The 27,380-nt window shown below is 32.4% G+C and overlaps 1 protein-coding gene across 3 annotated transcripts; it reads left to right on the top strand.

Annotated features, from left to right (window-relative positions):
* The first annotated feature begins 5,311 nt into the window (after positions 1–5,311).
* On the top strand, positions 5,312–26,109 carry LOC143042768 (uncharacterized). Of its 3 annotated transcripts, none has more exons than XM_076215229.1 (8): positions 5,312–5,454; positions 9,726–9,867; positions 16,190–16,417; positions 17,709–17,847; positions 20,730–20,837; positions 22,022–22,210; positions 25,314–25,433; positions 25,889–26,109. In XM_076215229.1, exons 2-8 carry the CDS (start codon positions 9,727–9,729, stop codon positions 26,092–26,094), a joined length of 1,131 nt encoding a protein of 376 aa, XP_076071344.1. In that variant the 5' UTR covers positions 5,312–5,454; position 9,726; the 3' UTR covers positions 26,095–26,109. The 3 variants fall into 3 exon arrangements, with proteins under 3 accessions (XP_076071344.1, XP_076071343.1, XP_076071345.1); XM_076215228.1 differs by having other exon boundaries at positions 5,312–5,458; XM_076215230.1 differs by lacking the exon at positions 25,314–25,433 and having other exon boundaries at positions 5,312–5,458.
* Positions 26,110–27,380: the final 1,271 nt, after the last annotated feature.

The raw sequence follows: 27,380 nt of genomic DNA, 5'->3' as shown, positions 1-27,380 counted from the left end.
ATCTTATACATGGACGAAGAATAACAACTTTACCGTATGTTTCGTCAAATAGTACTATTGACAATCTAAATGTTTATGAATTAACGCACACAAACTTGAACTATCAAGCGATACGACAGAGACAACTGATTGAGAACTTCTGGACAAGATGGAAAGGAGAATACCTTACTTCATTGCGAGAATATCACCAAAGAGCTGGAGTCGACGTTCGGAAGATTAAAGAAGGCGATGTCGTTCAGATACACGACGAATCGAAGCGCGTGCATTGGAAACTTGGAGTTGTGCAGGACACTATTAAAGGCAAGGACGGTTTAGTTCGCGTTGCTATGGTACGTACCAATTCAGGAGTTACAAATCGACCCGTGACGAAACTCTACCCATTAGAAGTCAACATCATGGAATGTTATCTGAGACGAAGTGAACGAAGAAACTAACGTGTGTGAACAGACTTGTCAATTTTTCTTATTTGTGAAAAGACTGTCAAATTCAAAGATTTTTTTACGTAATCTAATAATTTAATATTTTTTTAATTATTTGTGAGATCAATCTATTTTTGTTCTTTCCGCATACCACTATATATCACAGCTAATGGACATTGCATCTGGTGGCCCCGAGTATGTCGGTGATTTAGAGACAGTTTAACTTACGCGTCAAACGTTAACACTACTTTTAACGCCGTTTCCATTCACATTGTTAACGTCATCATATCTTCTGTTAACGTTGTTCTATTGTTATGTATCATGTTACTATATTGAGTTGAGATTATACGATCAAACGAATCAGACGTTGTTTTACTGCCTTGTCCAGACTTTTAGTTAACCCATCCGTCACAATGTGAATATAAGGCCAATATTTCCAATACGGACTGGCAATGATGTGAATATAAGGTCAATATTTCCAATACGGACTGGCAATGATGTGAATATAGGGCCAATATTTCCAATACGGACTGGCAATGATGTAAATATAGGGCCAATATTTCTAATACGGACTGGCAATGATGTGAATATAGGGCCAATATTTTTCAATATGGACTGGCAATGAATCCCGAATTACATGCACAATATATGTTTACATGTAAATTTCAGGATACATTGCCAGTCCGTATTGGAAATAATGGACCGGAACGAGAAGCAATATAGATCACATAATTTGCATGACCAGGACGACGTCACCAGTATGACACATGCTGTTTTGGTAGTATTAAGGCTGTTTTAATCGTATTAATTAAAAAAAATCTTGAAAATCTATTTTTTTTATGAATTTACGGAACATTATCAAGAACTCCCACCCCTCCTAAAATAACAATTAAGAATGTGTTATTGTATTATGAGTTTTACTAATCATAAAAACAACTTAAGATATTATCAAGCTTATATTTTTGTCTAATATATATATCATATGTAAGTCATCTTACAAAAATGTACCTGAAGTATTCTCCCTTTATTATGTTAAGATATCACAATTTTCTTATTAATAATCGCGTTTAGATCGAAGTAGAATGATCATCCCAAGATTCGATTATGGTTAAAACTATGGGCTATGGTACAATTGCCCAATCTAATTAAAATATTGATCTCTGATTACGTTATACTACATATGAGCTCATATGTAGTATTTATAACATAATCAGAGATCAATATTTTAATTAGATTGTACAATTGCCCAATTTCATTTTACCAGAATACAGCTTTCCCCTAAAACCCCGTTATAAACCCTTTTATCCGCTACTGTCAATTGTTAGTCTGACATAAATATAAAATGTCTATTATAAAAGTACACAACTTTTGTTTTATATTAGTTATCACTTCATTTTCAGGAAATCGTCGGCTTTGCACACAAGAGAGTAACTTTTCATCAAGCAGTGAATTAGTACCTACTGGATTAATCTACAGGACATTTAACCATGCGGACTTTATCCCCGTTCATCAATTTACACTAGCTTTGCAAATACACGCGCAACCTTTCATTAGTAACAGTCACATAAGAATTCCTTATGCAACTGTGACGCAATTTGTACCATGTGGAATATTGTATAGTTACCAGTCAACAGAACCTTATGATGGAAGAAATTGTCAACTCATTCTCCTTCCGATTAACCAAGAGAAAATAGGAATACAAGAAACATCTAGACTACGATAGACAATATATGGTAAATTATTACAAGGAACATAATTTGACCAAAAATTAAATAAATGCAAAACCAATTTAAAAAAAAGCAATAAAGAGCTATAGCTAAGTACGTGCTGCAGCGACGATAGTGGTTCTCTGTACCTCTTAACCAAGGGTCTTCATGGCAATGAATGCATCGATGAGCTTTAATGCAAATCAATAATTTTAGCAATGATTTTGTGCTTCTCTGTGCTTTATCTGTATGGTATCTTGATGAAAAATGAAATTTACAATATCTACCTAACACTAAGAAACCTCTGCAATTTTATACGATGTATTAACAGTAAGCTCACTCATTTTTAACAACATCATACTTATACACAAAAAGTATTTCTTTATACAATTTTATAGCTTTCACATTTGACTGCATAAGTATATATCTATTCTTTTATATGTTATCTCAACCGACATTTTATGCATTTTTAATGCATATTTTTTTTTTATTGTGTATAAAATGATTATTAACTTCTCTGTAACCTTTGGGATCCCGCTAACATGTTTAACCCCGCCACATTATTTATGTATGTACCTGTCTCAAGTCAGGAGCCTGTAATTCAGTGGTTGTCGTTTGTTTATGTGTTACATATTTGTTTTTCATTCATTTTTTTACATAAATAAGGCCGTTAGTTTTCTCGTTTGAATTGTTTTACATTGTCTTATCGGGGCTTTTTATAGCCGACTATGCGGTATGGGTTTTGCTCATTGTTGAAGGCCGTACGGTGACCTATAGTTGTTAATGTCTGTTTCATTTTGGTCTTTTGTGGATAGTTGTCTCATTGGCAATCATACCACATCTTCTTTTTTATATTTGTACTTGCATGGTTTTATGAGAATACACTATCTATCTACCTACCTATATATTTGCATGATTCCGCACACCAATTATTGAACACGCAATTAGCGGTTATTCATGAATGACTAAAAAAAACTTAGAAAAAAAGCTGAAAAAGATAAGAACTAGAATAAGCTAAAATGCAAACCAAACAATTTGTTTCAACAGTAGAAGCCACTTAACTTAAATAAAATTGGGTTTTCGGAAATGAAAATAATTGACACCACTGTTTACAAAATAATATGTTTTTGTTACATTCGAGTTTTACATACTAATCATAACATGGTGTCTTGCACACCCCCCCCCCCCCCTCTTCAATAAAAAAGAATAATAAAATACAAAAAAAAAAATAGACAAATCATGAATCACAAATAGGACTATGTATAAGAATCATTAATGTGTTATTGGTATTGGACGCCTATCAATTTCTGATTATACATCTCTATATAATGATTAAAAAAATTAAACACAGTCTTGGTTTTCTTTTGCAGATTTACTGCCACAGAAGATAAAAGAAACTAAATATTAGTTGTGATGCATATACAGATTATACAATTAATATCTTAATTAACTGAACATGATAAATGTTTCATTCGTACAATTTATACCTTAATTGTATCATGTGTGCATGATTTAAATAAAAAAATATCATCAAATGTAAAAAAAGAAAATGTATTAGTCTTTAAGGAGTATGCCCTTATGCAGAAATAATTCTTCAAAATTGTATTATTTTTTCAGGAAGCATGTATAATCAACTCAGTGGATCTTAGAAAATACGGATAGCAGAGGCGGATTTAGGGGGAATAGGGCCCCCATTTTTGGGAAAAAAATTTGGTTGCTTATATAGGGAATCACTGGAGCGTGACTCGAGCGGGCCCCCTCTTAGGCAGTCAGTGGGTTACCACTTACAAAAATTCCTGGATCCGCCACTGGATAGACATATAGGGTGTTAAAACGTGTGACTTCGCCTTGTTATTCACTCAAGTTTGATATAAGACACTATATTTGTTTCCAAAAATATTCTTAAGGGTACAAAAATGTAACTTGATTAAATACATATTATATGATCATTTTAATCATAATATCTATATCCTACATATCTATGTCGTTTTCTATCCGAAATGCGTGTTTTATATGTTTAGATTAATAAATCTAGAGTAATTGTTATTTCTGACCATACAAAAATAAGAACCACAAACACATCAAATAATGCATCAAAACTGGAATAGTTATATTCCTGACTTGGTTCAGGAATTTTCTTATGTAGAAAATGGTGGATTAAACCTGGTTTTATAGCTAGTTAAACCACTCACTTGTATGACAGTCGCATCAACTTCTATCAAATTGACAACGATATGTGAAAAAAAAAACAAACACACATACATGTAATAGGTATAAATGTCTCTCTTCCTATTGGTTGTGTGTTTGCTACACATGTTATGCTATTTTAGGTCATTTTAAATCATAACTTATTAATAAGAATGTAAATACAAATGTAGTTATCAAAGGTACCAGGATTATAATGTAGTACGCCAGACGCGCGTTTCGTCTACATAAGACTCATCAGTAACGCTCATATCAAAATATTTATAAAGCCAAACAAGTATAAAGTTTAAGAGCATTGAGGATCCAAAATTCCAAAAAGTTGTTCCAAATACGGCTAAGGTTATCTGCCTGGGATAAAAAAAAATCCTTTGTTTTTCGTAAAATTCAAAGTTTTGTAAAATGATCACATTATTGATATTCATGTCAACACTGAAGTGTTGACTACTGGACTGGTGATACCCTCGGGGACGAAACGTCCACCAGCAGTGGCACCAACCCAGTGGTGTAAATGTTTGTATTTCATTTTAATTATTATCGTTATTGTCTTTTACTGTGGATTTACTTATTGTCGTGGGTACCAATTTTCGCGGATTAAGGAAATTTACATATTTGTTGATATTTAATTTCGTGGTTTTTGCCGAAGATTACATACAAGCCTATAGGAAATTTGGCATTCGTTGGAAATTTAATTTCCTGATTCACCTTTACAAATATCGAAGAAAATATGTAACTATAATGTACATATACTCCGGCATACTAGACATATCTAAAACGGTATGATTATTGTATTCAGTATATATAATATACACATTTGAAAAAGACAAAATTTAAAAAAAAAAGCTTAAGTAAATTTTAAATTTCACAAATTGTTTTTCCCTATCAACCGGTTCCCTATCATCTGCTTTTAATTTTATTATTACTATTTTCAACTTTTCGCGGGTAATATTCAGCTGATGATTACATCCCCTTGATCATCATGCTCATGGTTGTGTGACTTGTTTAGAGATTTGTTATCTATTTTTAGCATTTGTAGTAAACAACAGAGTATTAATACTTTGACTTTGTTGGATGTTTATACTTTTTGTGAAGAATTCTGAAGAACCAATGGATTGACAATAAGACAAGTATGTAAGTACTATTTAAAAACTGTAATTTCGGGGAAAATATAGTAATATAATCACGCCCTCCAAAAGAAATAAATTATTATATGTATGGAAGGACGTTAGAGTAAACACTTCATTCATATTATGATACGGTTTATTGAATCTATAATAAAGGTAATACAATGTTATTTAACAAACAAAAAGCCAATTCACCGAATCAAATTAACTAACATGACTAAAACGTTGTTCTATATTTTTAAAGTCAAAAGTTAACAATTTACAATGCATAGTGGTCGATAAAATGTATCAGCATTTTGTGTGTATTTTATTCTTGAAGTCATTAATTAACCACCGAGGTGACCGTTGAAATATGCCGATGTTCATATTACCCTATATACATATATATATATATATATATGACGAGGAAAAGTAACGCCGACCCAAAAAAGCTGTATTATTGTGACGCCTAGTTTGCCGAGTGGTCTAGCGTTTCGGATACAGTGCAAAGCGAATTGGTGTCACAATATCTCAGAAGCATGAGTTCGAACCCCGTCGAGGAAAGAACAAAATATTCGAAAGCAAGTCTGACATTGTTTGGCTGATGTTTAGACGAATTACTTAGTATATATATCTATACAAGTCTATATTGAAAACAACGTTCAAACCTATGATTGCGTTGGTTAAAAAAAACGCAATTTTTATACGAGTGCGAGTAAAAAAAAGTTGTAGAGGGGTCTAAATACAGCACGTCAAACAACGTTTTCCAAAAGACCAAAGAAGTGAAAAAGTATATTTTAACAAAACGCATTTGACTTACAGGTTAAACAACTGGTGTTCTTAAACCCTGCTGACTTCCATTGACGATTGCCCAATAAATTGATCACAAGATTTAACAAAATGGATCTTTATTTAAAGAAGTATGTTCGATAAGGTCCTAAAATGGCCCCCTTTTTTAGCGTAAATTTCAAATTCGGATTTGTTTAACAATATCACAATAAATTTTAGCTAATACATTGACTAGATAGGATATAAGCCATTTTATTGAAAATTTCACGTTTCTGCGTTTCATTATGACGTCACAAGTTGTACTCATATTGATTTTTTTACGAAAAAATCAATGAAAATGGGTAAATTTCCATACATTATTGGACAGGAAACATAGAGCGCATACGTCGACAACAAAGATCTTTTAAAATAATGTTTGTGAAGACATTTCACATGTCTTGTTTGAATATTAAGCTTGTCGACGCCTGCGCTCTATATTTCCTGGTCCTTTATTTGGTTGAAATCCAGCTGATTTTGTCAAATTTCACAAAAATCCCTTATCTTGACCTTTTTGGGATGTAAAAATCAACGTGTTAGAATTAAACTTTGACAAAAACGGTTCTGTTTAACTTTCTCACATGTCTTTAAGGCAACTTAAAGCATTTATTGTCTTGTAACTATGAACTTTATAATTGGGGCCATATATGGCCCTTACCGAACTTACTCCTTTAATATCAAACAGAAAACAATAAACGTGTGGCAAAAATGGTAAACCACACACATGAGGTGCTTATTGTTTTACATCATATCCGGATTTCGAAAATTAATGTCTCTTCAGTGATGTTAGTGATCGAAACAGTATTTGGAAGGCCATATAATTTACCACATTTTTTAATAAACTCTTAAATTTTAAAGAGTCGAAATAGGCTGAACGGATTATACAAACCTGAGGGAAAATATAATACAAGCCTAAACGAAATAAATATAAACAAGTCTACATTGAAAATAACGTTCAAATAAAGGCAACAGTAGTATACCGCTGTTCGAAACTCATAAATCGATTGAGAAAAAAACAAATCCTGGTTACAAACTAAAACTGAGGAAACGCATCAAATATAAGAGGAGAACAACGACACAACAGAAACACAACATTAAAATGTAACACACACAAAAACGAAATATAATATAGCAATGGCCATTTTCCTGACTTGGTACAGGACATTTTAAGAAAAAAAATAGTGGATTGAACCTGGTTATGTGGCATGCCAAACCTCCCGCTTTTATGGCAATGTTAAATATAACATTAGAATAAGAACATTATATGACAGGACTTCGATATAAATAAATGGGAGAACATATAGGACAGAGAAACACACGAATATTAGCTAAAAAAAGGTACCAGGTTTAAAATTTAATAAGCCAGACGTGTGTTTCGTACGTCCACACAAGGCTATAACCACTGACGCTCAGATGAAAAAAGTTCGAAAGCCAAAACAAGTACAAAGTTGAAAAGCACTGAGGACCAAAAGTTCCATAAAGTTGTGCCCAATACGGCTAGGGTTTTCCGTCTGGGATAAGAACATCCTTATTATTTAGAATAATTCATACTTTTGCAAACAGTAAATTTTATAAAATGACTATATTATATATGTACATGATGATACCGAAGTGGTGACTAACTACAGAATAACAACGGATGCATTACATAAAACAACCTAATCCAGCACATAGAAATACACAGCCGAGTTAGCCAAAGCCTCAACTTACAAAGTCACGTCACATTTGAAATTGTAAACAAATACACATAGTGACGTCACATTTGAATTTCTAAAATTATTTACTAAAAATACGATAGAATTAGGATTGATTCAAACCTATGATTGCGTTGGATAAAAACCGCCATTTTTATATGTCTTCATGTTAAACAAATTTTGTTGAAGAGGGGTCTAAATACAGCACAAACAACTTTTTCCAAACTGACCAAACAAGTGAAAGAGTATATTTTAACAAAACTGATATTCTTAAACCCTGCTGACTGCCATTGACGATTGCCTAATTAATAAATTGATCACAAGATTTAACAAAATGGATAATATTAATTTAATACCAAACAGAAAACAATAGACTTGTAATATATATATACAAATTGAAAGCGAACTCGTGCAACTGGATTGTTTTATGTCTGTTTGATTTCAAATTATATGTTTAAATAAAGGCAACAGTAGTGAACCGCTGTTTAAAATTATATGTTAATCATCGTTTTATCTGCATAAGACTGGGTTTTTAAGGATTGAATCAGTCAATCAGATGGGTTTCCCTTGTTTGACTTTCAATGTTCTTTTTTATATTAACTGACTACGTCTAAAACCTTCGTAACACATCTCTAGTTATGATGTTACATTGAAGGTCATGCTTCGAGGGTCATGCACATGAATACGGATTCAATGAGGTCGAATAATGCACTTACAAGTGAATAATTCATCAGCGATGTTTATAATCCTGGTACCTTTGATAACTATTCTTAGCTTATTTTGACAAAAAAAGACCGAACTGACGGAATTGTTTAAATGTCCAACGATAAATTAGTACTGCGATTGGATTTCTCAAGTGGTTTTATGCATACGGGCCATGAACATAAATTTCAACTTTGTCGTTTGCTCACATAGCCAAAAATTGCTTGATAAAGGTAAATCCAACTTAACGAGCATAGTTAGCAGGTTAGTCAACTGAAAAAAGTAAAACCACAAAAATACTGAACTCGGAGGAAAAATTAAAACGGAAAGTCCCTAATCACATGACAAAATCAAATTATAAAACACATATAACGAATGGACAACAACTGTCATATTTCTGACTTGGTAGTACAGGCATTTTCAAATGTAGAAAAGACAGATTGCATGATATGCCAGTCAGATATCGGTCAATATCATTGCGTTACCCTGGTCCTTTTACACGTTACTAAGTGAACGAAAATTGTAATTCTGATAGGGTAGATATGCTGTACAAGAGAAATAACATAATGTTCTTGTAACATTAAACTGATTATTAAAAATCATGCCAAATACAAGATGAAATTTGATATTCCGGGGCACAAAATGCAGTAAATAGTTTTGTGAAATAAAACAGAAAGATAAATTTCGGGCGTTTCTGTGTGGAGCGAAATAGATAAATCTGACTAGGCTTTCAGGTAAAAATTATTATTCAACCATGAACAATTTCCTACTTCTTTATAATAAAAAAAAACACACAAATTGAAGGCCGTACGGTTGTTATTTTCAGCCTTGTCTTTTAGTCTTTGATCTCCACACTTTGTATTTGTAAACAGAGACTCGTTTATTTATATTGTTGGAATTCTGCCTGCAAGACAGATTATTGTCTCTAAATTGGACAGATATTTCGCGCGATGTTTTTGTCTGTTGTTCTTATTTTACTCTTCATGTTTTATCTTATTCATCAATTAGTTTAATTTGATGAAAAAGATAACTTGTGGAATACAACACTACATATAAGTTAAATTATCTTTTCAGAATGTCTGTAGACGACGATATGCAAGCCGTTGTCATTGACAACGGGTCGGGTATGACCAAGGGCGGTTTTGCTGGTGATGATGCCCCGAGATGTGTGTACAGCACGGTAGTGGGCAGACCAAAATCATATACAGAATGTAAAGTAAGAATAATGTTTCTTATGAAACATAAATGCAATTTTAAACAAGAATGTGTCCATAGTACACTATTATTTTCTAAGTTCAGTGTACCGTGAAAATTAAAAAGATCATATCATATGGAAACATGTGTACTAAGTTTCAAGTTGATTGAACTTCAGCTTCATCAAAAACAACCTCGACCTAAAATTTTAAACTGAAGCGGGACAGAGGAACGGACGAACGGATGCATAGACCAGAAAACATAATACCCATAAATGGGCATAAAATCAACCAAAATCGGCCTCTTCTTCTGCCACAACATAAAGTGTTATTTTTATTGTTGTAAAAGTTGACCAGTTTAAGTAGGATATACAATAGGATATACATATAACTTCAATTTTGATGCACACAAAAATCGTAATCGTTAAAATGCAATTTTAGATAGATACGAGAAAAGGTTTTCCGCCTTCTTTTTTTCATTGCATGTATTACGGTAATACGGTTTAAATTCTGGATCTGCCTCTGCACATGTTACCATGGTTACTTGCAAGTCTTTATAGATACTGCAATTATAATTGTAAAAAGACAATAATAATTTTTCCTCAACTTGCAGGAATGGTTTCCATCAAATACCTTCTCCAGTCCCAATTTAACATTTGTTTTGCCCCATTAATAGGCTTTATGTTTTCTGGTCTGTGCGTTGTTCGTTGTCCGTCCTTCCGTCCTTCCGTCCGTTCGTTCGTTAGTCCCGCTTCAGGTAAAAGTTTTGGTTAAAGTTTTTGTCCGAGGTAGTTTTTGATTTTGTTGAAGTCCAATCAACTTGAAACTTAGTACACATGTTCCATATGATATGATCTTTCTAATTTAAATGCCAAATTATAGATTTTCACCCATTTTACGGCCATCCGTGTACTGGGGACACATCCTTGTTTAATACTAGGTGCATGTGTTATGTGTCATCACTTAGGGAGCTACCATTTGATTTTTATGGGGGGGGGGCTAGGATGAAATTTGAAAAAAATAGGCAGGACAGGAGTTTTGAGTAAAAAAAAAAGGCAGGATGAGACACTTTGCAAAAAAAAAAGGCAGGATGACAATTTAGGTAAAAAAGTCAGGATAAACTAATAAAAAAAAGGCAGGACCGAATAGAGTGAAAAATAAAAAGGCAGGACAGAGATTACAACTAAATAAAAATGCAGGACAAAATTTTTCTTCCTAGCCCCCCCCCCCCCCCCCCCCCCATAAAAATCAAATGGTAGCTCCCTTAGCTAGCTATCTGTGAAACTAATTTGACTTTGGCATTAAAATACTACTTTAGTAATGTGAAAGTATTCACATTATTCCAGAAAATATTGGATCCTATTAGTTTATTGAAGGCACATTAGCTGTCAAATCCTAATTGATCAATTTTAATAAATTTCTCACATTTGATTGAAAAATATTAAAGGGGCACTAGCTACGAGATATATAAAAAATCTAAAGTTTGATTTTTTTTTCTGTTCAATCAATAATGAAAGTGAAATAGTGAAATAACAATTCGCTTTTTGCAGCCAAAAAGGTTAAATTTTGTCAAATTACGCTAAGAAACATTGATAATTAGTTATTCACTTGCAAGTGATTGAGTCGACCTCTTTAAATCCGTATTCATGTGAACTTCAATTTAACCCCTAGCTAGAGATTGACAACGCATGCAGTTGGCCTAGCCAAGATCAGATGTGCATTTCATATTGGGTCTATGTTATAGGCTTGTAAAGACAAGAAGATAAACTTTACATAAGTAATACATCTTTGAACTGAAGAAGAGAATGTAGGGCTTCACAATGAATATCAAATATTATGTATAGGTGTTACCGTTTTGAAAAAAAAACACTAAAATACACGCTGAAAATGGGCAAAATTTCACGTTATGTTGTTTCATTTAAAATTTCGCTGTTTTTATCATTTGATAGTTAATAAGTGAACTTAATTTGAACTACATTATTGGTTCACTGTTACAGACAATTTATTCATCTTTCTTTTACTGGTTGTTGCAACAAAAAATCTTCAGTGGTTACAAAGTTATGATAAAAAGTTGAATACTATGCGCTTGTTATGCAATTTTGTACTTTTGATTTTAGCTTGCTCAGTGTAGTGATAAAAGAGAAAAATAAATCAAATTTATGCTATATGTGTTTTGTTTTCTCTTTTAGTATATACATTATAAAAAAATACCTCATTTATCAAAATTGCAGTACCCTAGCTGGAGATATATGCCATCAAAGTTGGATATACAAATAAAGTGAAAAAATGTCTTGTCCGTAGACATGCATTCCCTAGTAAACTGGAAGCATAATTACATTAATGTTACATTGCTAAGTTCCTGTTCTTTTGTAGATATGAAAACACTACTAACATTTTTTTCTACCATCTATTAATAGAGGAAAAAATTCAAAAATATGTGAGAATGTCTTGTCCGTAGACACATGTCTTGTCCGTAGACATGTCTTTTTATCAATATTGCTTGGCTTCATGGGTCTTAACAAGTCCTATGTGTTGTTTAAACTTAGAAATATCTTATTTTTAATAAATAAATGGTAATTTAAGTGTTCTCAATTTTTGTAAAATTACTTTACAGGAGTGGATTTTAATAAGTCTCAGATTATCAGTCATAAAAAGCATACCTTATTTTACTCCAATATTGTTTATTCCAGTTGCTGCATACCTTAAAAGATTAACTAAATCAAATGAAGAAAAAGTATTTCTCTCTCTTTAACTTTATCTTTTGCATTTCAGTATTAACAGCAGATGAGGAAGTGTCTACGGACAAGACACTTGTACATAACAAGTATTAAATTCAATTATATGTCTGCTATGGAATTTCAATCTTATTTATAGGTGATGAAAGTTATCCATTCAAATTAAAACTCAGTATTTTCAACATAAATATAGTCACATTTAATTCAAACAGATTTTTTTTTAACTGAAATTGTCTTGTCCGTAGACATCACCACAATATATTTGTATCCAATTTCCTTGAGTTCAGCATAATTTGATAGGTAAAATGTATGTTATTTTTTCAAGAGAACACATTCAACTATGTCAAAATTGAGTTTTAATAATAGTTTGATTGTTTTAAACAGTCAGATATATGGATTTCAGTTAAAAGAATGTGTCTTCATTCTGGCTTAATCAATAAATTATTGAGATATGTAAAGAATTGTGGATACATTTTTATATTTTCCAAAATTTAAAAAACACAACTTAAAATTTAATTAGTAACTTTTAATCTTAACTTTAACAATCATCTTTGAAAGCATTTAATTGAATATCAATAAAATGTCTTGTCCGTAGACATTATCAAAATGTATTTGTTTCCATTTTCCTCGAAGTTAAGCATCATTTGATAGATAAACCTGATAAAATGTATGTTTTTTTTCTTCAAGAGAACACTTTCAGCAATATCAAAATTAGGTTTTAATAATTCATTTCATTAAATATGAATACAATGTCTTGTCCGTAGACAAAACATATAAATTGTATTGCTAAGTTTGATTGTTTATTGTACGAATATGCATCAAGTTATTTTAATGTTCTATACACCAAAAGAAAGGTTTTTTTTGGAAGTTTTGTTATCTATAGATAAGTTTAGATACAGTTTTATCAGATAAGATTAATGATCAAAGTAAGCTACTGTTGTTTGAAATAACTGTGAGTTAAACATGTTCTTGTCAATTTTTTTTCAATTAAAATGTTTGATATTCAATAATTCAAAACATATTTTGTTGTCTTTGTCATTGACCAAAAATCTGACACTGGTGACAATGTCTTGAAGGCAACCATTAAAGAAAATTATACAGTTTTTAAACACCATTTATTTAATAAAAATATTAAATATTTCTTCCAAAACTGGATCTAATTATATAAATGCTTCCAGTGTTAGCCTAACGATGGCAATTTTTCATAATTTAAACCATTTTTGAACCAAAATATCAAAAGAGTTTTTCCCTGAGGTGATACTCATTTTTGACTTCATGTGAAACACAAAATGCACATCTGATTGTGGCTAGGCCGAGTGTACGTGTACTGGTTATTTAAAGAAAAATGATGTCAACAATGAAAGTGAAACTACGGTAAATCATTTGATTACTAATTCGATGCACATAAAATCATTCTTATACGGTTAAAAACAATGAGAAACATCTATTTTTAAGATTTAAAATAAAATCAAACAGACCTATAAAAATCCAATTGCACGTTTTGGTTTAATCTATTCGTGTCTTTATTTATGTTTACATCGCTTATATGGTCATCTGAGGTCAAATCGATAGTTAATTAGATGGCGTCTGGACTAAAATACACACGAAACGAACCTATATATTATCTACCCCATGCTCTGTAAACTGTTTATTTTAGACTTTTGATAGTTTGGATAAATGTTTTACATTGTTATCAATCAAATATGAGAATTTGAGTCAAATCGGTGACCATGAATTTGACAGCTAGTGCCCCTTTAATACAAATATCAAAATAACAAAAAGTAAAAAACAAATCTTCAGATGAAAGAATCCAAACAAATTTCATTTCATCAGATAATCTTGAAAATTTTTTGAATTTAGAATTTAAATTAGATAGATGTTGAGATCGAGTATCTTTTAGAACAGGACATTTTAAAAGAAAATGTAGTTCGTCTTCAACTGCGTTCTTACATAGCTTACACTTTCTGTCTTCATTTTAAATATGTTTCAAACATAAAAATATTTTTAAATTTTCTGTAAGTTCTTAATTTATTGCCAGATTGTAAATTAGTACACTTCCCAGAATTGCTTTCTAAACTAGCTAACCAGCTTTCTTTAAATTTAATAGTTAAAGATGTTTTTACTTTTTTTAGAATATGGTTTTGTTTAAAGTTTGACTGGTTAACAAATAGATATTCTAAGTCTAGAAATTTAAATATATGTTTAATGCTTCCTATCCAAGATTCCTGGTTATGTTTGTCCATAGAATGAGATAGATTTATGGCTTCCCTTAGAATAATATTTGAAGGTTCAATATCTTTCATAAGATGGATCCAATATTTTACCATATTCATTATTACATAATACAGTGTAGGGAGTGAACCCAGTTCTCCTCTACATGCCATATTTGATGTTTTTATATTAACTCCAAGTGAAAATTTACAAAGCTTAGTATGAATTTTCTCTAGTACAAGATAATCAGTTTCTTTTGATATAAAGTTAGCCAAATGTATTTGTTTCTTATGTGGTATATAACCCCAAATTTCAGATCCATACAACAAGATTGGTGGGATTGTATGGTTATAGATGTGTAATAAAGTACTAGGTTTTGGGCTTTCCACTGAAAAGGTCTTCCTTAATTTGAAATATGCTTTCATTCCTTTGTTATAAAGTTCTTTCTTTGCTATTTGGAAACTCCCAGATGATGAAAAATTTATACCTAAGTATGTGTAGTTCTGTACACATTCTAAAGTCTGGTTTCCTAATGATATTTTAATATTTTTAAGTCTTCCTGATTTGTAAAATACAAGAACCTTGGTCTTTTTTATGTTAACTGTCATTTTATAATCAACTGTAAATTTATTTAATTTGTTAACACAATTTTGAAGTTCTTGCTCTGATGATGATAAAAGAACTACATCATCAGCATACATTAAAATATTTAAAGGATGTGTATTTAATGGGATTGGGTCACATGTTTGGTCAAAATAGGTTGGCAAATCATTTAAATATATATTAAAGAGAGCGGGACTGAGATTATTCCCTTGTCTTACTCCTATATTTGATTTAAAAAGGTTTGTCCTGTGTTGGTCTATTTTTACACAAGTTTCTGTGTTTTCATACATACATTTTATAATGTCATAAAATTTTGTTCCAACACCAAACATATAATGTATATCAGTGTTTCGTGTGTCGGTCGTATAACCCGATATAAGTATAACTTATAAAAAAAGTAAATAGCGAACGTGTGCAGTTGGATTTATCTAGGTCTGTTTGACTTCCTATATTTTTATGTGAATCATCGTTTCATCTGTATAAGTAAGGCCTAGTACCTGCGTCACTTATATTCTTCTTAGGATTAAACATGAGGTCACATGTATACAGATTGAATGAGATTAAATTATTGACTTTTAATTCAAGAATACATCATCAATGTTTTTGAGATTATTTGACAAATTTGGGCCGAACTGACTACTTATAATGAAATTATATTGCGAAACTCTTTTTTTATAAATACTTGAAACTAAAAGAATCGTTATTATTTTTTTTTTTTTTTTTGGTCGAAATCGTAGCTTATAGCTGATGACATTTGATTCCATTACATTTGTTAACGATTTTTTAGTATCTCCAGAGTATGGTATTCAGGGATAACTATGTCGGAGATGAGGCACAGAAAAGACGTGGTGTGCTTTCTCTTGATTATCCCATAGAACATGGAATTGTTACAAACTGGGACGACATGGAACTTATATGGCATGAAATTTTCTATAATTATCTTCGGACGGAACCAGAGAAGCACCCATTTCTCCTAACAGAACCCCCTCTTAATCCAACATACAACAAGGAGAAAACGGCACAGGTACGTGGATTAAGTTGTACTTATGTACCAATCGTTCCGTAATCAGTGCTTTGTCACTGTCATGACGTATGGTAGACATTTCTGAAAGTTATTATGAAAAAGTTAGAAATTATAACTTCCTCAGACAAATATACATCTTCAAAGGTTCAGTATGCAGTGTTTAACCTCTGCCATGATTTGATTTGATTTGTGGTGTTTTTACGCCTCTTTTAAGCTCCGCATTTAGGCTATTTCTTGGCGGCTAGTTCTTATTGGCGGAGGAAGCAGGACTGCCTGAGAAAACCATTTCTGAAAATTATGATGAAAAAGTTAGATATTATAAAAGAGGGACGAAAGATACCAGAGGGAGAGTCAAACTCATAGATAGAAAACAAACTGTCAACGCCTTGGCTAAAAATAAAAAGACAACCAGACAAATAACAGTATAGAAGACACAACATAGAAAACAAAAGACTAAGCAACACGAACCCCACCAAAAACTTGGGGTGATCACAGGTGCTCCGGAAAGGAAGCTGATCCTGCTCCACATGTGGCACCCGTCGTGTTTCTCATGTTATTTCAACAGACAAATATACTTAGACTTCAAAGGTTCAATATGCAGTGCTTAATCTCTGCCATGATTTTAACATACGATACTTAACTTTTACGTTGATGAACTTGGAAATATTGATAAAATGACATGCCAAAAACCTTCAGCGAAAGTTAACTGAAGATCATTTAGCTATATTGTGTAGGTTTCGCGTGGTCTTTAAGTATTAATACAAGATTCTTGGGGTTGTAAAATGGAGTAATTGACCCAAAATTGCAATCTTTACAATTTTGCTTTGCATTTTCTGCCCATATGATAGTCTTTTAACATTTTTTGGATTCGACCGTCACTGATTAGTCCTTTGTAGACGAAACGCGCGTCTGGTGTAAGTACAAAATTTTCTCCTGGTATCTATGATGAGTTTACTTTTAAAAAAAATATCAACAGGAACGTCTTTGTTTTAAGCATTACTTCTTGTTTAAACATAGGAAAACTAATACAAGTAACTACAAACTATCATTGTTATTGATTTCAAATTAAAAATACACGTCAAGATATCGATACTTCCGATGATCGAAAGTCTAGCAAGGAGGGATATAATTCGTGTCTTTCATGTAATTGCAAAATGTTATTGTTCTTAACCTCAGTGGCAAACTTTTATTGTTTTTTTTCTTATTGAACATTTCTTTTTAATTTGAAAGTTGTTTTTATATATTTCATATAAAAATAGTTGTAAGATAACTTAAAATTATTTGTATGCAGATATTTTTCGAAAAGTATAATGTACCTGCATTTTACGTGAGCATGCAAGGTCTTTTGTCATGTTATGCATCGGGTAGAGGATCTGCAATCATGCTAGAAATAGGAGATGGTGTGACACATATAGTTCCTGTTTGTGAAGGTAAGTTTGCAAAATATGCTACATAAAACTGTCGGCCATTTTGGCTAGCTAAATTTCACATACATAAAAACGCATAGTGATAAAACAGTTCCATCAAAATAGTTAAAAAAGTAGGAAATCATTTCCAGGGCCGTAACTAGGGTTCGAATTCATGGGAGGCAGGGTTTGGAGGCCGCCGATTGAGACCCCCACGAGAGGGGGTTTTGGGTCGCAGCCCCTCCCCCTCCCGCCGGGTTTTTTTTTGGGTAAAATGGCTAAAAATAACCCGTATTCCTTCGATTTCCTTACTTTTAGAAACATCAGTATTGCTTGAACCTAGAAGCAATTATTATGCAAAAACAAGCTGTCTGAGCCTGAGATTACTGTTCGGGGTAAGACAAGGCTCCGTCTTGATGGCCGTACTTTGACCTATAATTATTAACATTAAGTACATTGTGACCGCCAATTTTTTTTTGTCGAAAGCAAAGTTTCATATGTGTTCTCGTACGAATATATTCTGAATAACAGACAGACGGCCACACGAAAAAATAAATAAAACTATACTGAAACGGTTAACTTTCGATCAAAAATCCGGAAAATGACAGATATATCACACGTGTATCATGATAACACTGTTAAAACTGTGAACTTGTGTTGTTTATAATATAAATTTAAGTTCTTCGTGTACATATTTCATTTTATTACTTAAAAAAAACATTTTGGTGTAGCTTGAAATTTCAGGGGAGGCACTGCCTCCCCTGCCTCATAGGTAGTTACGGCCCTGATTTCCATTGATGCTTTTTGTCATACAATGGAATTACAGTTCGTTGCTACATTATAACATCAGGACACCTAACAATTGGTCATATTTATGTTCGTTTCCGAAACATCAGGTCAAAACTTCACCACATTTGAACGTATATAAGATATATAATTCATTGCCGAAACAACTGTCATATACCTGACTTGGTACATCGTCGGTGAGAGACTCAAACGTGCTACAAAAAGGTGATGGTGTGACACATATAGTTGCTGTTTGTGACGGTAAGTTGACAAATTATGCTAAATAACACTGTCGGCCATTTTGATTTGTTAAATTCTGTGCACATAAATGACTACTCACAATGAACAAACAAGACCTACAAAGTAATTGAAAAAGGGAGCCATGACATGTGATTGCAAATCACCGGCAACTTAGACATTTTATGCTAGAAATTTAGTTCGTTGCTGAAACACATCGTTGAGACATCTGGACATTTGTTCAGCTCTAAGACATTCAATTTGTTGCTAAACCACTTTGCCAATGCATTTCGACATTTTTATATAAGATGTTCAATTCGGTACTGAAACACAAAGCTAAGGCATCTTAACATATACGATGGTCAAGAAAGGGTATCTCGAACTTGCAAATATCGAAACTGTTTTACTCGTTGCTGAAACACTAGGTCAGGTTATCTTGAACTTGTACATATCTAAACTAGTTCAACTCGTTGCTGAAACAAAAGGTCAGGAAATTTTTGACATTGTACATGTATATCTTAAATATTCAAATCGTTGCCGAGACACAAGGTAAGGTCATTTTTCACATTGTACATATCTTAACTATTCAAATCGTTGACGAAACACAAGGTCAGGGCATTTTTGACATTGTAAATGTCTAAACTATTCAACTCGTTGCTGAAACACAAGGTCAGGGCATTTTTTACATTGTACATGTTTAAACTATTCAACTCGCTGCTGAAACACAAGGTCAGGGCATTGTTTACATTGTACATGTTTAAACTATTCAACTCGCTGCTGAAACACAAGGCCAGGGCATTTCGACGTAGTACGTAATTATCTAAGATATTCAACACGTTGCTGAAACACAAAAACCCTGATTGGCAAATCACCAGCAACTTAGACATTTTATGCTAGAAATTTAGTTCTTTGCTGAAACACATCGTTGAGACAAGGCAAATTGGACACCTATTTTTCATTCAAAAGGTCATTTGACTATGAAAATTATTTAGATTTAAAGCACCCACAAAAACTTTTGTTAACAAAATACAGACTCAGCAAACACTGTTTAAGAATAGAAACTAAGGCAGACATGAACGAGTTACCAATGTATGTAGTAAATATGAAATATTACCTCGACATGAGAGGATATGTTTATATTGTAATTCAAATTGTATTGAAAATGAAATGCACTTTCTTCTGGAATGCCCTCTTTACAATAACCTCAGAAGAGATATGACTGATTATATAAAAAAATACCCCAGTTTAGATACTTTAAACAGAAAAGATCTTTTTTCATGGATCATGATTAATGAAGGTATTAGATTTTTATCTATTTTATGTGCATACCTCGATAAAGGCCAGCAACTTAGAAAATCAGAAAATAAGTTAACTTAAATACTCTTATAGATATCAAAATTATCTCTCCTTGACCACTGATCCTTTCCTCATGCATTTGAATTACATCTCAGCATTTGTTCGTTTATACGATAGTCAATTTGTTACTGAAACACCAAGCAAGGACAAATTGACATTGTAAATATATCAAAACTATTCAATTCGTTGCTGAAACACAAGACCGAGACGTCTAATATTTCATTTGAATAAGACACAACTAACCATAAACATACTCAGTGAATAAAGACAAAATCTGAAATTATAGTAAATATGAGATTAAAAATTCCAACTTTTATATATCATGGGAATCTTTTATGGTTACGTGTTGCAGATAAATGTACAACAAAAGTGAATGAATATGAAAAATGAGTTTACTAAATGATCATTATTCAAATTTTCTAGAGGACAAAATTCAGGTGTGATAGTTTTTGATTGAGAGGCAAGTTAATCTACGTATACATTTCTCTTCCCTTTTTATTCGATAATGGTATTAATTTCTTTTACAGGATTTTGCATGCAACCTGCCATTAGAAGGCTCGATTTAGGAGGCAGAGACCTAACATCTTATTTACAGACTCTGTTGCATGAAAAAGGACACGATTTTGTAACCACTGGTAAGTTACTTTACTACGAAAGAGATGATTTCAATCCCATTTTGAACCCTCCATTTCTCTATTCATCATCTGAAAATGCAGAGAACTTCTCTCCCCTCTCCTCTAACAAAAAGTTTACATTGCTTGTATTTCATATCCTGTTTTCATTGACAAATAATAGCGAAAGAGAAAGCCATCGAAACAAATGGTTAAAACCATCCATTTGAATGTATATGGAAGCCCTTCTTTTTCAAGTATAAAATTATGACAACACTGAGTGTAACTTGGTACCAAAATGAGCACTTTCAATGATTTACAGGACACTAGTCACTTTAGTTCAGCAGAAAATACATGTCCTTCAGTGATAACCACTGGCTTTTGGTTGAGTTTGTGTTGCTCATTTTTGTTTTTAATTGACCACCACTTATTCTAAAAAAGTACAAAAACTCCTTTCATTCTTATCTTGTATTTTGGAATAATACTTTCGAAAAAACAAACTTTGATTTTGTTACGTTTTTGGCGATTTTTTCAACGGATAACTGCTATTCCTATTCAATTGGAAGCAACTATGGCAACGCTATAAGTCAACATACTTAAAACAAAAGAAATTTAGATAATTGAATACTCAGGGAGCTGAATGTATAATGTAATACAATTCGAAAAATTTTTGTGATTGCCTATATGTTCTTCTCATTGTTTAGTTCAGTTTTTATGAAATGCTCACATATGTACTCAGTCTCATAAGAATGAAGGAATAAGCCAAAAAAGACCAAGCAAGTAATATAAGGGAGCTACCATTTGATTTTTATGGGGGGGCTAGGATGAAAAATTTTGTCCTGCATTTTTGTTTAGTTGTAATCTCTGTTCTGCCTTTTTATTTTTCTTTCTGTTTGGTCCTGTTTTTTTTTCAGTTTATCCTGACTTTTTTTTACCTAAATTGTCGTCCTGACTTTTTTTTTTTGCAAGTGTTTCATCCTGCCTTTTTTTTTTACTCAAAACTCCTGTCCTGCCTATTTTTTTCAAATTTCATCCTAGCCCCCCATAAAAATCAAATGGTAGCTCCCTAAAGAGCTTCAGACAGCACAAGATTGATAACGTGTTATTTTTGGTTCCCATCACAATTATGATACCGTTCATTTTTTAATTTAATTAACAACGATTCGATGATGTTGCGTTTTAATATGTCACAAAACTATTTATTGCAGGTGATTTTGAAATTGTAAGAGAAATGAAAGAAAAATTGTGTTATGTTGCTGAAGATTACTCAAAAGAAATACTATTGTCCGAATGCTCAAATGATGTTGATAAATCATATGAACTTCCAGATGGAAATTGTATTACCATTGGTAAGGAGAGATTCCAGTGCCCAGATCTTTTGTTTCGACCTATGAAAGGTACGGTAAATCTATCAACATATTTTTTCAACAGGTATTGAACTGAATACTTGCATATACTAGAGTTATCCTTCTTGTCTTGAAAAAGTTTACCACTATTGTTAGTACTTGTATTACACAGAAAAATTCTGGAATGAATAATACAACTCCAACAAAAACCAGTAATAAAATCATGGCACATGTCATGCCGTTTTGAAGCTCTTCAATTGTTTCGGCTTTCAAATATGCGGCTTTGAGCGTTCTTAGTGAAGGGAAATCTAGAAAAGCGATTTGGACGCATACAATTTGTAATTTGTTGTTTTCGTAAAGTCTTTTATCCCATGTAAGTAAAACACTTGACGTGACGTTCGAAGAAAATTAAAAAAAACAGATCGCTGAAACGACAAGTGTAACATTTTTGTGTCGAACTTCACCAGAAACAGAGGTATCAATACCCCATTTTTTTTTAAAGTAAAATCACTTTCCAGACCCTCATGCTGTGATTACAACAATTTAACAAAGTCTTAATTCATTAATTTATTGCTAGAAATTAAATAAATTAGTAAAAGCGGTTGTGCATGTTGAATTACTTCCACCAGGAACGCTCAAAACTTTGAATGGGAAGTAACGTTATAAGCTAATCAACATGATCAATACGCTTCAAATTTTATTTATATTTTCTCGATATTTAAATGCATTCTATAGATACGCTGTATCTGTATCTGTATCTGCAGAAATTTTACTTTGCTTTATCTGCGAAAGTATAAAAGGCATATAAATAAAGGCAAAAGTGTTCAGAATTCTAAATCGATTGAGAGAAAACAAATCGGGGGTAATAATAAAACTGAAGGACTTAAAATAAACTTCAGCAGTTCTGAAAGTTCTATCGTACATTAGCTTGGGGATTTTCTATCACATGACCTCCTTGATTTGTGTGTGATTTACTGCATTTCTAACTCCTTAGAAAGTCCACGATTTTGAAAAGAAAAAATTGTGATATTTTTGTTTTATACATAAACTTAAGCTGGATTTTGAAATTTTAATTCAGTAGAAGCATTTTATTTGTAAAGTGAAAAGGCCTCAAATACATACTAAGACAATTAAAACCTAATTTGGTATGTATACATGCATCCTGTGGTTGTAGATTGGTGTATATTGTCACAGCAAGTTCACACAGTTCAGTAAAAAATTTTTTTTATCAAAATTGAGAAAAGAAACAACAATTTCACGACCTCCTTGATTTGTGTGATCTACTGCATTTCTAACGATTTTGAAAAGAAAAAAATGTGATATTTTTGTTTTATACATAAACTAAAGCTGGATTTTGAAATTTTAATTCAGTAGAAGCATTTCATTTGTAAAGTGAAAAGGCCTCAAATATATACTAAGACGGAAGCAGGACAAATCGCCCCACTGGCAAAACACCCCACACCAGATCGCCCCACTTTTTCACCAACTCGCCCCACTTTAAAAAAAATCTCCCCAATCTGGTTTACCAACTCGCCCCACTTTTTAAAAAATCACCTCACTTGTGAAAAGGGTTAAATCCAGTTAACTTTTCCCCTGTCAACTCGCCCCACTTATTTAAAATCTACTTCAATATATAATTTTCAGTTCTACCAAGCCCCACTTAAATGAAAACTTAATTTGGTATGTATACATGCATCCTGTGCTTGCAGATTGGTGTATATCGTCCCAGCAAGTTCACACAGTTCTCAGTAATATTTTTTTTGAATCAAAATTGAAAAAAGAAACAACAATTTCACGAGGAAGAACTATTTCATTGCCGGATTCGGCCGACAACAAATCATATGTATAAAGTAAAAGGACGATTTACTCTCCTGATGTTTATGCCATGAAATAGAGTACACCTAAATCGCAAACTACTATTGCACATACCGGTCTGTCTATTTATATCTTTGTCATATCATCAAGTCACTTTTATAGTAATCGGTAGTCAACGAATTTATTCATCACGACAGTAAGAGTTGGTTTAGCCAAACATGCACGTGAACTGCTCAAACTTCTCACAATTCTTTCCTGATTTCATGCATTCGTACTTGATGAAACTTTTAGAATTCTGTTTCTTATTCAGTATGCTGGAAATAAGACTTAAGGAGTATGAATCCATTCAGTATTTATGAATTTGCAGCTGATTCCCTCTTTAAATATCAACGGAAAGGGTAAAGATGTTTCTAAATCCTTTGAAAGTATATCACATGAACAGTATTTGGGCTGAAGTAAAAAAAAAATAGCAACCTGACAATAAAATTGGATTACAAATTACAGCAATATTAAAAAACACAAATTCCTCTTATTTTATCATCATTGTCATAGTACCGGATATGACTGATATATCGAGTGTAAATTTGCATTGCTATTCGACGAGTTTATGTACCGGGTATTTTGAACATCCAACATTAATGTATTCATTTTTGAAGTTTCTGGTATGGTTTTGGTTTGAAAATCCGTCATGTCTTATCGTGTGTAGTCCAAATAATTACGAAATTGCCTTTCCTTAACATCATAGTCTTGAAAATTCTTTGGACGAGTACTGTAAAAAATAAATGTATAGAGCCCGAGATTACATTTTAGTAACGGCAGCGCGTCACTTTTATTTACTATTATTTTATTTGTTTGTGCGTTTCTCTGTGATGAGTGTGCTTGTGTGTGTTTGTTTTGAAACCTGTCACGTAAAATTGTCATTTCAGCGATTTTTTTTTATAATTGTCATAAAGCTGGAGGTTTGGCTAGCAGGTTCAACCCAGCAATTTTTCTTAAAATGTTCTGTACCAAGTAAGGAATATGGCAGTGGTAGTAAATAGTTCGTTTCTATATATGTTAGCTTTTCTTTTTATTTATGTACTTCAGTGTTCCTGTTGTTCGTTTGCTTTCCTCTTATATTTGATGTGTTTCCCTCGGTTTTGGTTTTTAACCAGGATTTGTTTTCTCTCAATCGGTATACTACTGTTGCCTTTAAGTAAGGTACTCCAAAAAATAGAAAATGGATCATGCTCCTTATGTTACACATGTCGTGTTGATTATTTAAGTACAAACTCGGTAGTAAGTATAATTTGGAAGTATGTGACGTTTAAAACCTGTTACGATTTTTGTTTTGTTTTAGATATAGGATCTGATGGTATACACAAGTTAGTGTACGACTCGATAATGGCAATGGACATGGACTGGAGAAAACATTATTATACAAACATAATTATATCTGGCGGTTGTACAATGTTCTCAGGTGATGAAAGACCGGATCATATTTACAATACACTAATTGTTTTTTTTTCTTTACATCTATGAGACGTCTCCACTTTTCATACATTGTGTATTTTATTTGTGAAGTCGAAAATAATACGCATTACTTTCCTCTGTCTCAGAAAAATTAAATAATTTTCATCTGAAACGTAACACTGCAAAATCATTTAAAAAATACAAGTCATTTAATTTCAGTTGTGAGTATGAACTCACTTAAATATCGGACTTGGGTTCGCTACAATTTTTTAATATGAGTTTCATATTATTTTGCAGTATACTTTTTCAGTAAATCTTAATTAATGGTACCCAAAAATGGCGCTTAATATTTGGTCTATATTCCAAAGCTAGTTCATACTTAGACATATGTTAAATCGATGTTAAAATACATGTTACAAGATTTTATAGAAATGATATATGTAAAATTTAAATGTATTGTAGGATTTGCAAAGCGTTTGCAAACAGAATTTGCAGCTTTGATTCCAGAACGCATGATAACAAAAGTAGTTGACCCTCCAGAAAGAAAGTATTCCGTGTGGATTGGTGGATCCATTCTTGCTTCATTATCAACATTTCAATCTTGGTGGATAACAAAAGCACAGTACGAGGAATGCGGACCCAATATTATCAACAGAAAATGTTATTAAATCATCATAATATTATCTTAATTTCTTTGTTGGTCCTAGTTCAGATTTTTAAAGTTTTGGGGCTTTGATATATCCTTAGACAATAGCTTCAAAGTGCAGTTTCATAGCTTTCTGGCTAACTTTGAAAAAAGACTATCAGAAACAATTGCTCGAAGTATACCAGTGTTGGCCGTAATTTTTCAGAATCTTTTGACTACAACGTACACATTACTACTTTTAAGAAAGGGCACTCCCTCCTTGTTGCTTTTTTATAAAATTTTGATATTTCAACGTACTGGCACTATATAGTAATGTTTAATGCAAAGTCGGTATTTCAACATTGAAACAATCAGAATATTTTGCATTCTGTACAGTTAAATAGTAATAAGCATTGAATTTAAAATATGTTGGCCTCAAACATCACTGAAAGACATTTATCGGTGAAATATCTAGTGCAGAAAAAAATGATACCATTAATTATACCCCCGCTTTGAAAAAAGGGGGGTATACTGTTTTACCTCCGTCTGTCCTTCCGTCAGTCTGTCAGTCAGTCCGTCCGTCCCATGAATATTTTTCGTCACATTTTTCTCAGGAACTACACTACCAGGATTTCTGAAATTTGGTTTCAGGCTTGATATAAGTCAGCTATACTGTGTGATGCGTTTTCAGATTCATCACTCGACAACTTCCTGTTTACCGAACACTTGTATCATTTTTACACGTTTCCAAATGCATATTTGGACGGGGGTATCATCAGTGAGCAGAAGCTCACAGTTTCACTTGTTTTACATTGTACTACTACCACTGTCTTGATGAACTGTTAGTTACACTAGGGCATCACCAACCCAGTAGCCAGTATTCCGGTACTGCATTGTATGAAAATAAAATTTACTGTTACAAAATTATTTTGAATTAAGGAATAAATCTTCCTCGTGCAATGCTCTGATTCCTTGCCAGGTTTTGTGTATACTTTTTTTGGTACTTTTTGGATTATAGCTCCGTCTTTTTAATAAGCTTTCAACTTTCAAGCTTTTTGGCTGCAAGCATCACTTAAGAGACATTTACCATTCGCTTGATGTGTTTGAACTTTTAATATTGACATTTGATTACGCACTTTCCGTTTTGAATTTTACTCGGCGTTTGGTATTTTTGTTATATTACTTTCTATTGTAGAAATTCACATCTGGTGGAGAACAATTGGTATCGTTTAGGTTATTCTATAAAGTTAATGTTTACGGTTGTGTTTAAGACCACAAATGTTAATTCCAGAAATGTAGTTTACTACTCCCGATTTTGCTATGTGTAAT

This window comes from Mytilus galloprovincialis, chromosome 8 (genome assembly GCF_965363235.1).
Source record: "Mytilus galloprovincialis chromosome 8, xbMytGall1.hap1.1, whole genome shotgun sequence".
Classification (NCBI taxonomy): domain Eukaryota; kingdom Metazoa; phylum Mollusca; class Bivalvia; order Mytilida; family Mytilidae; genus Mytilus; species Mytilus galloprovincialis.
Note: the sequence above shows the minus strand (reverse complement) of the source record. Positions and strands in the feature narration are given on the sequence as shown.

Bases quoted from the DNA above. Each gene is read 5' to 3' on its own strand.
- LOC143042768 (XM_076215229.1), top strand. From the start codon at position 9,727: ATGTCTGTAGACGACGATATGCAAGCCGTTGTCATTGACAACGGGTCG. The intron at 9,868-16,189 runs GTAAGAATAATG...TAGTATCTCCAG, and splicing joins AATCATATACAGAATGTAAA to AGTATGGTATTCAGGGATAA. The intron at 22,211-25,313 runs GTACGGTAAATC...GTTTTGTTTTAG, and splicing joins TTTGTTTCGACCTATGAAAG to ATATAGGATCTGATGGTATA.